The 13,457-nt window shown below is 34.6% G+C and overlaps 1 protein-coding gene across 1 annotated transcript in view; it reads right to left on the minus strand.

The window, feature by feature from the left end:
- Tmprss15 (transmembrane serine protease 15) overlaps positions 1 to 13,457 on the minus strand; it is a 93,699-nt gene that overhangs the window by 49,986 nt on the left and 30,256 nt on the right. The window contains exons 9-11 of the mRNA XM_090333295.1: positions 10,965 to 11,071; positions 10,303 to 10,443; positions 5,716 to 5,865 (exon numbers count right to left, since the gene is read on the minus strand). Of these exons, the coding sequence (XP_090189421.1) occupies positions 5,716 to 5,865; positions 10,303 to 10,443; positions 10,965 to 11,071 (398 nt within the window). The remainder of the gene's footprint in view (positions 1 to 5,715; positions 5,866 to 10,302; positions 10,444 to 10,964; positions 11,072 to 13,457) is intronic.

Here is a 13,457-nt window from a genome sequence, read left to right on the forward strand (position 1 = left end):
GTATATTAAGTTGTAGTAAATTTACTAGAAAGCTTTCTAGAACTTGGGAAAATAAAATTGCTTTCCCTGTTTATATTTTCTACAAATATTATATAACTATTTGCTTGGTATATTATCATTATGTTCTTTTATATTTATTAGAACGCCATACAGGTGAAATGATAAAAGATTTTCTATCAACCTATTGAATTTATATAGTCAAATAATAATGTCTTTTAAGAAGCCCTCAACTTTCTTGAAAAATCTTGTGGAACTACTGATATTCACCTTAGAATAAATTCAAAACTTAGGAAAACTGAACATATTTCATTACTTCAAGCTCTTTTTTTGTCTTTGTCTTTGGGGGGGGTGGCTGGCTGGGGAAGGGTAAGTTGTTAGAACTCTATCACTTTTTAAGTTGACCATGAAATGAACTCAATCTCTTCCCCAACAACATCCCAAATAAAAAGAAAACAAAAGGCACACACATTGATGTTGATGAAAGAAATTGAACCTGGAGAAAGAGTTGTGCTTTCTACAAATATGGAGAAATTTTCCAAGAAGAAAAATGCAGCATGGCCTAGTGGCTCATGCGTAGTAACTCAGGAGGCAGAGATCAAGAGGATAATGGAGTGAAACTAAACCAAGTAAAACATTTGAGAGACCCCATTTCCACCAATAAAAAGCTGGGCATGATGGTACAAATTTGATATCTTAGCCCTGTAAGAATTGTAAATAAAAGGATCATGGATCAGGCTGTCCAGGTCAAAAATACTAAAAAGGGGCTGGGACTTTGGCATAGTGGTAGAGTGCTTGCATGCATGAAAACTTGGGTTTAATTCCTTGGTAACCCATTCATGGAAAAAGTCTAAAGTGTTGCTATGGCTCAAGTGGTAGAGCTGAGAAAGCCCAAGGACAGTGCTCAGCCTTGAGTTCAAGCACCAGGACTGGAAAAAGAAATACTAAAAAGAAAAAAAGTACAGTGGACATGGCTCAAAGGGTAAAACATCAGCCAGACAAGGATAAGGGTCTTGGTTCAAATCCCAGGAGAAAGAAAAAGAAAATTGTCTCACACATATGGATTTGCAAGTTGTTTGTATGTAAAATTATGTGAACTTAGTACATAAATGTTATTGGAAGTAATACATTGGACAAAGGCCAAAGCTCAGTCTGTCTATGGATATTACACAGTGTATTATCTTTTCAAACCAATTTTGCAGGAAAGATAAGAAATTTAAGATGATACTTTTTAAAATGCTATAATCATCCTAGTACTAAGTTATATGCTTAACTGGAGTAGTGATATCTAAATGCCTAACATGAAAAGTTATAAAAATTTAAAAGTTGAATCAAACAACAATTTTACTCCACAGGATACTACTTAGAACAGTATTCTGTGTCTCTTGTAGCATGAAAAGAAAATAGTAACTAAACCTAACAGTTATGTATTACTAGTTTTCAGGAGTGAGGCTTTTTTGAAGTTTTCCTTAAACATGGCTATCAGTGTGAGACTTTGGACATAGATCCTTCTGATTTTAACCTTAATTTCTAGATAAGGGAACTAAGACAGATAATAGCCTACCTAAATAGAAGGTATTATCAAAGTTTAAACTTGGACTACACTTTAGTGATATTTTGCTCTCCACTGTGCTATCTTCTGAAGCATCAAAAACATCTTGAAAGGGGTATAGACTAATCTTTGCCACTAACGACCTATTGGGTCCATTCATTTCTGAAGTCTGTATATAACTCACCTCATTTCCCCTGAATAAATTGGCCCTTTCAGAGCATCCCAAGATGTTAACTTTGCTTTTTCCCCCAGTTCTCTTTAGCTCCAACAGGAACAGTGAAGGTTGACCATGCAAAGATTTAGGATCTACGACTCCGACAAGAAGAAAGCACTTTAGAAGGTCTGGAAAAGGGAAATGGCTAAGATGTTCCTCCCTAAAGCAATGCTAATTCAGTCTGTTGAATTTAGGCTTCCTGTCTGTCATTAAAAGTGAAGGCAAAAGAACAAGAAAAGCTTACATGACTAAGAACAGCAGGAGAGATTTAATTCTCTTCCATTCTGGAGGCAGGATGTTCTGATGCATTAAAGAGCCACTTGGAAGAAAAATATCCCTTGGGGTGAATGGCTGGTGATTATGAATCACAGGTTATGAGAGTTGAAGTAGCCTTATTAAGTCTTCCCATGGACCTTATTACTTTGCTGCCTCTGGTGAGCTCTGACCTACTCTGCCTCTTTAATTTTAAATAACTTCCGCTATATGACTTTCTCTTGAGTTGCTCCTATGCCACCCAACTATTTAAAATCTCCGCCTGACATTCAATCTGTTTCACTTTGCTCAGGTTCATTGCATTTGCTTAGTTATTAATCTATTGTCAAATTGAAATGATTTTTTTCTTCCTGCAATGCACTTACACTCTTCAAATAGCAGTGGAAATATTTTTCCTTTTATTATGACAACATCAAAGCCGAGACATGATGGTTCGAATGTCAAAGATTTCAACTACATAAAAGGTATCTATCACAGTCAATAGATATAATATAAATGCTTCCTGAACTTGGATCTAATTTCTCTATCCAACTTTGGAAGGAGAAATAATGATCAGATTACTTGACTGCTGGTCCTCTTTAGAGGGTGAGCATGATGAGAATTTAAGGGGTTGAGGATACTAATTCATCGTTGTGGGGTCAAGCTCTGGGAAATAGCTTACTCAAGAGACGATGACTTTGTAGGAAAATTTGCATGTCATTATTTTCAATATTAATTACTTTTGATTTTACTCAATCAGCCTTTACTGAAGGCACATTTTTATGCCTAGGTCTAGATACTGCTAAGTAATTTTGCATTAGCGAAGAATAATGCACAAGTATTAATAACTAATCATGATTAACAAGTGTTGCCTTTCTTTCACACGATATCCACAACCTGATGTCTTCATTACATTTGTTGGTTCTGCCTCCCCCCACAGAAAGTCTTGCAATGGCTTGTTTTGCAGAAAGTTTTGCAAAGGGCTTGCTACCTTCTAAAGCATCAAACACATGCTGCTTTCCACCAGCTCTTCCCTGCCGTCCAGTCAGGGTGAATCTTATCACTCTTATACTCAAAAAGCTCAACCAGCCCCTTCTTGCACTCAGAAAAAATCAGTCATAGAGAAGCCATTGTTGTCTAGATTTCACTGCCTTCCTCACTCCACTCCGGGGACATTGCCTCCCTGTCTTTTCTTTAGTCACGTTAAATACATTCCCTTTAGACACTTTTCACTTTCTTTCCTCTGTCTGGAACAATCTGTATGACTAATCCCTTTAATTAAAAAAATATTGGATACATATGTCACTTTTCCAATGATGTCAAAACTGATTATTTTAATTAACACACACCCTCCTGATGTTCCTTCTATCTTCCTATACAACTCACATATTATTTTACATGTATTTTGTTTATTTTCCTTTAACTTGGATAGACTATGTGATTTAAAAAAGCAAAACAAAAAGTCTACTTTATTTGACTACACACATTCTCTGAGTATTTTAAATAGGATCCGGTTCACAACAAATACTGAAAAACAAACCAAAAAATAAAGAAGAAATAAAAGGACTTTCGTGATGACAATACAAATCAATGAAAATAGTCATTTGTAGTAAAGATATTTTGAACAACTGGAAATAATAAGGTGGACTGTGTTTAATTGTTCTTTGGATGGTATTGTCTAAAACTCTTGGGTCTGACACATTTTACTCTTGAAGATGATAACCCGTTAATGTTTCTTAATTAGATTTTAGTCATAGTTAATATTAAATTAGCCATTTACCTTTTCAGGTCATAAAAATGAAAACATTGCCTGTGTACTAGTTGCTCATGCCTGGAATCCTAGCTATTCAAAAGGGTGAGATCTGAGGATCATGGTGCAATGCCATCCCAGGCAAAAGTCTCTGAGACTCATCTCTAATTAACCGGAAGTGGTGCTGTGACGTAAGTGGTAGAGCACTGGCCTTGAACTGAAGAGCTCAGGATAGTGCCTAGGCTCAGAGTACAAGACCCAGGACAGACCAAAAAAAAAAAAAAAAAGAAAAAGAAAATACTGATCTTTGTAACAGAAGTACTCACTAACAATAAATTGCAAAGCACATGTGCTTAGATTTTTTAAATGTGACATACTATGTAATTCAGTAAATGAATTATCCCAATATTATAGAGTCAGATTTGTAGATACGCATTCACATATTCAAAATGTTGATTAGCTTTAGATTATGTCAATGCTGTTGGAACTGTAAGCTAAAAAAGGACTGTTGGGGCTCAGTGATAGAGTGCTTGCCTAGTATTCAAATTAAATCCTGGGGTTTGATTCTTCAGTATCACAAAACCAGAAAAAGTCAGAAATGGTAGTGTACTCAAGTAGTAGAGTGCTAGCCTTGAGCTCAGGGACATTACCCAGACCCTGAGTTCAAGCCCCCAACTGAAAAAGAAAAAAAAAAAGGTGGCTTTCTTAGGAATCCTAAGGTGACAAGAAATATAAATAGTGTAAATATATACAATGTCCTCAGATTTATAAAAATAAATCCAGAGAGGAAGGCAACATTGTAAGTTGCGGTTTCTGACAGATTTTGCACGAGTATATGTGATGTGTATGTTCAATATCAAGAGTTTTATGCCTTATCCTTATTGGGTTTTAATATATAATTATAAATGAGTAATATTTGCCGTGGTAATCATAATTTGAGTCCCATTTGAGGATGATATAAGTGCCCAGATTTCTACTCTATTCTGTGATTTTTTCTTCATTTGAAGATCTATTTTCCTCTTTAATCTTGGTTCAGTGATTATATTTGGTATTTATATTGGTATATGTTTCTAGGTTTCTCAGAACAGTGTGGAATAGTCTTTTCTTTTGTCTTCAATGTTAATGTTTCTATCTGGAATCCAAATCCAAATCTGGAATCTAATATCCCATTCATGTGAATAAAGGTTTTAGTGTATAATAGTTTTTCCTTTAGGAGAAGGCTCTAAAGACAGTTTATCATTTATTATATAGATTCTCAGAAGTAATCCTGTCCCATCTAAAACTAGTATGATATCACATATTGAAAACACTAAGGAATTCTTTTTAAAGAAGCTATTTGAAGTAAAAATTTTCTCAAGTTTTCCAGGTACCAGGCAGATAGTAAAAAAAATGTGTTTTTAAGTACTAGCAATAAATAATCAGAAAGTGGAATTAAGACAAAGCAAAGCCATGCTCAGGAATATTCATTGCCTCAAAGAAGTCCACATGGTAATAAATGGTAAATCCACACAATCATCTTAGCCTTCTTGTTTATACTAGTCATAGTGCACTTTTCAGTATCTCATGAATGAATGTATAAAATAAAAGAATATGGTTTTTTTTTTCTTTTTTTGCCAATCCTGGGGCTTGAACTCAGGGCCTGGGCACTGTCCTTGGGCTTTCTCAAGGCTAGAGCTGTTTCTGTGTATGTGGTACCAAAGAATTGAATCCAGGGCTTCATACATGTTATTCAAGTACACTACCATTGGAATATATATATCTTACATATATATGTATATATATATATATCTTAAAACACGTGTTAACCAGCCTATATAAAACCATTTTTATCTAAATGCATCCATTAATTCATTACCAAAAAGAACATCTGGATTTTTTTTAGCAGCCTCTCAACCACAGAATAATGGACCTCCGTGTCCTTTAGAGTGATGAATTAAATGTCAATTATACCTGAATTGTTGCCAAAAGTGTGATCAAAATTTGGACCAGTAAAAGGGGGAAAAGTGCCTCCCTGAATCCTTTCCCATTCATTATCATCATTTAGATCCTGGATCCAGAAACAAAAGCCATCCTCAAAATTACAATTAATCTTCTCAAAATCTGTGAAATACAAATATAGATAAAATCTCATCACAATCAGTACATAATGCAGAAGTTTGTTTACATTGAAAACAGTCTAACTTTATACCCTTTTAAATGAACAGCATACATTAAATCATTCCTTTTGTTAATCTTAACTGTCTCATAACAATTACTTCAAAACAGATTTTGGTTTCCAACTGTTAAATGAATGTGTTTCTTAATTTATCAAACACAAACTTTCATTATTTAATTTTTTAATTTGATTTTTGTCTAATCACACAAATTTTTTCAAATATTTTCTCTTTTCCATTGTAACTGAAGTTATTACTTTGGATATCATTAAATATATTGAAACTCTTCTTTTTTACTGTCAAGATAATGCATAGAGGGGATACGGTTATATTCATTAGGAAGTATGTACATTACTTGTCACACATTGATACCCCTTCTCATGTTTTTGTCCCAGTTTCCCTTCCTCCAACGCCTCCCAATTATCTTATTTCCCCCTTCTATTCCCTATTTCAAATAAACAAATAAACCTACATACAATTTACCAGGTAACAAGAAACTCTTCAATATTATGCTAATAATTTTACTGTAGTATTTACTGTACATGAAAAATTTTTTTTTGCCAGTCCTGGGCTTGAGCTCAGGGCCTGAGCACTGTCCTTGGACTTTCTCAAGGCTAGAGCTCTACCACTTGAGCCTCAGCACCACTTGCGGCTTTTTTTTTTTTTCTATATGTGGTACCGAGGAATCGAACCCGGGTCTTCATGCATGCTAAGCAAGCACTTAAACCACTGGGCCAAACTCCCGGGCCCTGTACATGAAATTTTAACTTAATTTTCTGTGACATCCATTTTTTCTTTCATATATATTTTTTTGGCCAGTCCTGGGCTTGAGCTCAGGGCCTGAGCACTGTCCTTGAACTTTCTCAAGGCTAGAACTCTATTTGAGCCTCAGCACCACTTCTGGATTTTTCTATATATGTGGTACTAAGGAATTGAACCCGGGTCTTCGTGCATGCTAGGCAAGCACTTTAACAACTAGACCAACTCCCAGCCCTCTTTCATATATTTTTATTGTAAATAATAGAAAGGCTACATTATATTCACCAGATAGAACGTGCATTACTTCACATACATTGATACCCTTTCTTATGTCTTGGTCCCCATTTCCCTCCCCCCCACCACAGACCGTCATCTTGTTTTCCTCCCTTCCCTATCCGACTAAAAATAACCAAATACGCATATATAAAATATAGCAGATAACCAAGTGAAATACTGTAACAATATGAGATAACCAAGGGACAGCAAAAGAGATGAGAGATAACATAGTATATTATGGACAACAATCACTCATTATATAGCTTTTGTTTCTATATCCTGGAAATCCTTTCATTTGGCGTCATTCTATATGGCCATATGTATCTAGGTTTTGTTCTATTGTAAATATCTGCTAGGAAAGCCCAAGGTTTCTACTGATTATGACAAATGAGGGAAACCATTGAGCCTATGTTCCTTTGAGTCTGGCTTACTATACTTTAAATGATTTTTTCTAAGTCTATTTCCTTACAAATGGGGCGATGTCATTCTTTCTGACAGCAGCATAGAATTCCATTGTGCATAAATACCACATCTTGTTGGTCCACTCATTAACTGAAGGGCATCTGGGTAGGTTCCATATCTTTACTATTATAAACAGTGCTGCAAAGAACATCATTGTGTAGTATGTTCAGTATGTCCTTGTTTCTCAACGATTGGGTAAATGCCAAGTAGTAGAATTGCTGGGTCATAGAGGAGTTCTATGGTTAGTCTTTTGAGGAACTGCCATACTGCTTTCCATAGTGGTTGAACGAGTTTGCACTCCCACCAACAGTGTAAGTAGTGATTCCTCCTGGCCACATCCCCTCCAGCATCTGTTGTTATTAGTTTTCTTGATCCTGGCCATTTTAACTGGAGTGAGGTGGAATCTTAGAGTTGCTTTGATTTGCATTTTTTTATGGCCAGAAATGTTGAGCATTTCTTCATGTGTCTATAGGCCATTCTTATTTCTTCAGAGAAGACTCTCCTTAAGTCTTTGGCCCATCTTTTAATGGGATGGTTGTTTCTTTGGAGATTAGTTTTGGAGTGATTCAATTTTTTGAGCTGTTGATATATTTTAGATATGAGGCCTTTGTCCGTTGTATGGTTAGTGAAGACCTTCTCTGCAGGCTTTCTAGTTAATTCGCTAGCTATATCCTTTGCCATACAGAAGCTCTGCAGTTTAATGCAGTCCCAGTTATCCAGACTTTCTCTGATTTGTTGTGTTTCTTGGTTCTTATTAAGAAAATTTTGACTTGTGCCAAGGAGACCTAATATGTCTCCTATTCCTTCTTGTAAAGTTTTCAGTGTGTCAGCTTTTACCTCGAGATCTTTGATCCATTTGGAGTTAATTCTAGTGCAGGGTAACAAAGAAGGATCCAACTTTAGTTTTTTGTAGGTGCTTAACCAGTTCTGCCAGCACCACTTGTTGAAGAGGCAGTCTTTCTTCCATTCCATTTTTCTGGCTCCCTTATCAAAGATTAGTTGGCCATATGTCTGTGGGTCAATATCTGCGTCCTCAGTTCTAATCCATTGGTCGTCAGACCTGTTCTTATGCCAGTACCAAGCCGTTTTGGTCACTATAGCTCTGCAATAGAGTCTAAAATTTGATATTGAAATTCCTCCTGTGCTGTTCTTTCTGCTAAGACATGTTTTTGCTGGGGCTGAGAGTTTGGCCTAGTGGTAGAGTGCTTGCCTAGCATGCACAAAGACCCGGGTTCAATTCCTTGGTAACACATACATAGAAAAAATCTGGAAGTGGTGCTAAGGCTCAAGTGGTAGATCTCTAGCCTTGAGAAAGTCCAAGGATAGGGTTCATGCCGTGAGCTCAAGCCCAGGACTGGCAAAGAAAAAGAAAAAAAGAAATGTTTTTGCTATTCAAAACAATTAATTACTCCATATGAAATTTTGGTTTGCCTCTTCTGTTTCTCTTAAGAATGACATTGAGATCTTGATGAGTATTGAGTTGAATTTGTAGACTGCAATTTTCACAGTGTTAATTTTTCCAATCCAGGAGCATGGGAGGTTTTTCCATTTCCTCAGTTCTGCTTTAATTTCCTTTTTCAGGGTTTTAAAGTTTTCATCAAAAAGATCCTTTACATTCTTAGTTAAGTTATTTTCTAGGTACTTTATTTTCTTTGAGACTATTGCCAAAGGAGTTGCTTTCCTGATTGTTGCCTCGTTCCTCTCATTGTTGGCATAAAGGAAGGCAGTTGATTTTTCAGGGTTAATTTTATACCCTGCTAACTTTCCAAAGGTTTGAATCAGCTCAAGCCACAATACTCCTCAGGCTCTTCAACAAAATTGAAAACAAAGGCTCTTTGTTAAACTCATTCTATGAAGGCACTGTAACTTTCATCCCAAAACCAGACAGAGATTAATCAAAGAAAGAAAACTATAGACCAATTTCTTTGATGAATATTGATGCAAAACTTCTCAACAAAATATTGGCCAACTGCCTTCAACAACTCATCAAGAAAATAATACACTATGATCAAACAGGATTCATCAGAGGGATTCAAAGCTGGTTCAACACACGCAAATCAATTAATATAATTCACCACATCAATACCAGCAAGGACAAGAATCACATGATGGTCTCAATAGATGCAGAAAAGGCATTTGACACTATCCAACACCCCTTTATGCTAAAAGCTCTGGAGAAACTAGGAATCCATTGTCCACTCCTCAGTATAATAAAGGCTGTGTATGACAAACCCACAGCTAGCATTATACTTAATGGCAAAAAGCTAAAGCCATTCCCTCTAAAATCAGGAATGAGACAGGATGCCCACTCTCTCCACTCCTCTTTAATATAGTATTAGAATTCCCAGCCAGAGCAATAAGGCAAGAAACAAGCATAAAGGCGATACAAATATGGAAAGAGGAAGTGAAACTTGCTCTTTTTACAGATGACATGATTCTGTATTTAAAGAATCCTGTAGACTCCACTCCCAAGCTCCTTGAGCTGATTCAAAACTTTTTTCTTCTTTTAAAAATCTTATTTTATTGTCAGGGTGATGTATAGAGGGGTTACAGTTACATTCTTAAGGTAGTAAGCAGAGTACTTCTTGAACATTGTTACACCTTCCCATGTTTTTCTGCCAGTTTTCATCCCTCCCACCCCCTCCCAAGTTATAAAGTTCAGTTCCAACATAGTCTTGTGAATATTGCTGTGACATCTATTTTTCAATAAGTTATTTGATTCCCACCAAATATGAAAACTTTTTTCTAAAGTTATTTCTTTATAGTGTGAGCTAGAAAGATTCACATAATCAACACTTAGTAAAGAACTTACAAAATAAAAATTTTACATTGTGCTATTTTAAAAATTATATTAAAATGTTGAAGCACCTGAACATTCAATACTTACTATTAAGTTCACTGCTGTTAAATGTAGTATATGTTGCACTAAAGCCGATATAGTCATTTTCATCAGATTGTATGAGAAAGGTAGCAGTAACTTGGTTGGAAAATATTCTAATTATGCCAGGATCAGTTTCCCAAAGTGAAGCTATAATCAAAAATGAATGGCTATTACAGGTCAATATCTACTCATCACCCATCTACTGATTTCAATTTATCGAACCATCTATTAATCTGTCTGATGCCATTCAGTTAAAATTCATTACTCTTTATGATTAATTTATTTTAAATATCTCTTCTTTTAAGTACTAGAAAGCTTCAAATTATTCTATATTTATGATTTTTCAGTGTCTATTTTCATTTTAGTCAATAGGTACATGCACTATATATACATGAAAAAGAAAGTTAGTTTTTAGAGGCAAAATCCTTAATTTATAAAGACATAATATACGTGTAGTTATAAAATATATGAAATATTCAATTGATAAAGGGAATAATAGGGAAAAGGTAGTAAGGTGGTTGTTTTTTGACAATTATAATGAAAAAATGGAATTTGGGAAATATGTTTATTTCACATATTTTAAAATATCAGTTAGAAGAGGATAAAAATTAATAATTTTGATACAATTTTTACTTTAATAAATGGACTACATATTTGTTTAAACTTACCTCTTAGAATTTTTTCTGGTCCTACCCCTTCATAAATATTTAACACATCTGAATAATATGTATTGAAAGAATCAAAGCTCAGTTTAATGGAAAGTCCTTGGTTTACACTAAATTGAAAGGACATAAAAGGGAAAAAAATCATATAACACTTATCATAATTCTTAATGCATTCTAGAATTTGATGCATATTGTTTGTGGAATAAAGCAAATAGTATGAGATCTACTTTCCCAAAACATTGTAAGTATTCAGTTCAATATATCATTAACAGTGTTGTATGACATGTCTCCACAATTTATGCATGTAGAACAAGTGAAACTCTACAGTCATTAAGCAAAAATTCCTTACTTTCTTATCCCTTCCTCCCCTGGATCCACCATCTACTTCACTCCTGCGAGTCTCAGTAGTTGAGGCACTTTTCATACAAAAAATCATGCAAAAGTTACTATTCATGGCTTGCTAATTTCATTTAACATAATGTTTTTAAGTTCAGTCTTCTAATATTAATATGAATTCCTTTCTTAATTGGAAGAAAAATGTTGCAGTGCATATTTATATGTATCTATAAAATGAATATAAGAATTTCTTAATCCCTTCTACTGATGAATATTCAACTCTTGCATACTCTGAATAATTCTGACATGAACTGCGGATAATATATATCATTTTGACATCCTAATTTTATTATTTTTTGATACTCAAAACTAAGCCTGGTGGATTATATATTTTAAAGAAATTGCATAATAATTATACTGTGTTACTTTCCTAGCAAGGCAGAAGGCTCCAGTGTCTTTGCATTCTGACCTACACTGTTACTTTGAATTGTTGCAATGACCATCAAAAAGTCTGAGTAATGTTTCATGTTTGATTTCTATGTTCCTAAGGATTTTGTAACATGAACATTTCTGTTTTCATGTATGTTTTTCTTTTTACTTTTGTACCATTGGAAAAATGTTACTTTGTATAAGCCAATACTAGGTATCAAATTCAGGTCCTTTAGTTATTGTTGGCTTTTTTTTCTCATTTCATCACTTGACCCATGCCTCCAGTTACATCTTTTTGCAGGTTTGAATTTTTCTGCCTCGGCTATCATTGAAATGTGATCCTCATCTCTCAGTCTCACAAATAGCTGGGAATAAAAACACAAGACATCAGCACCAGCCTTTTAAAAATATTCTTCCATTTTAAATCTTTTTTTTTTGTTTTCTATTCAGTTGTAGAAATGGTTTATGTCTTTTAGCTATTTATCTACTATAGATACTTGTTTAGCAAATATTTTCTCTTATTGCTCAGATTGCTTTTTTATTGCATCCATTGTTGTGTAGAACATTGTAAGTCTGATGTCATTCTACTCATGTATATTTTATTATTTTAGGTTTTTCAGTTAAGTTTCTAACTCACTCTGTGTAAATTTTTATGTAAATTTTAAGATAAGATTCTGATTGCATTGTTTCACTTTTTTCTTCTTTCTTTATTTTTACTCTCAATTTTTTTGTCATTCATTTCAGGTTTCTCTCAACATTTATTGAGGAAATTGGCATTTTCCTTTTGTGTTGTCCTGATGGTGTAGTTGAAGAACATTTGAATATGCTTGCAAAACTTTCTCTCAGCCTACTGTTCAGTTAGTATACAGTTTGAGCTATTGTATTTTTATGTGTTTTGAAATCTAGGAAATGTGAAGTCTCCCATATTGTTCTTCATATGAAGTCTTTAATTTCTTTTATTTTAAAATAAGCAGATGTACCTTGACCAGCATATCATGTAGGTTGGTATGGACATCTAAACAGCATTAATTTTTCTAATCTATATAAGTTTTCCTTATTCTGATCATGCTGTGCATATCTTAGTTACTACTTTATTGTCTTGTCTATAAGAACTTGTCTCACTTAAATACAAGGATTAAATTCATTTCTGCTTTTATTCTTCAATGTTTGTAGAGACTATTATATGGTACTTTTTAAAATCATCTATGAAACTACCAGCATGTGTGTTAGAATGTAGGGCAGGTTTGTCAGAAGATGTGACTTGGACTGTGATTCTAAGGAGCTCATAAATATGAGATCCTTTAATTAAGGAAATAGATCTAGGATCTTCTGTCTCATAGCTATTGAATATTCACAGGATTTTGGTCAATAAAGAAGAAATCAACAGGCTTCTCATCTCCTCCAGGAAAAGGGAGAACAAAGCTCTTGGTGGTAACTGGAATATTTTTGTTCTGCCCAGGGAGAGTGGAATTAGCTTGTTTTAAAGACATGTAGGGAATCCAGAAGGAAAGATGAAGAGACAAGGGCTGAAGAAATAAAGGGGAGAAAAGGAACTATTTCTGCTGCTTTAATCACAGTTTTAGTGTCTCTAGGCCATAAATGAGTGAGTACCTCTGATAAGGCTTTCAACCTACAATACTCAGGAACCTTTGAGTCCAGAGGGTTCTGCCTTCTCAGAGTAGATAGCAGGGCATAGAAGAGAAAGACAGGAGTGATATTATCTGCCTTCTA

This window comes from Megascapheus bottae, chromosome 1 (genome assembly GCF_031878675.1).
Source record: "Megascapheus bottae isolate mThoBot1 chromosome 1, mThoBot2.hap1, whole genome shotgun sequence".
Lineage (NCBI taxonomy): Eukaryota > Metazoa > Chordata > Mammalia > Rodentia > Geomyidae > Megascapheus > Megascapheus bottae.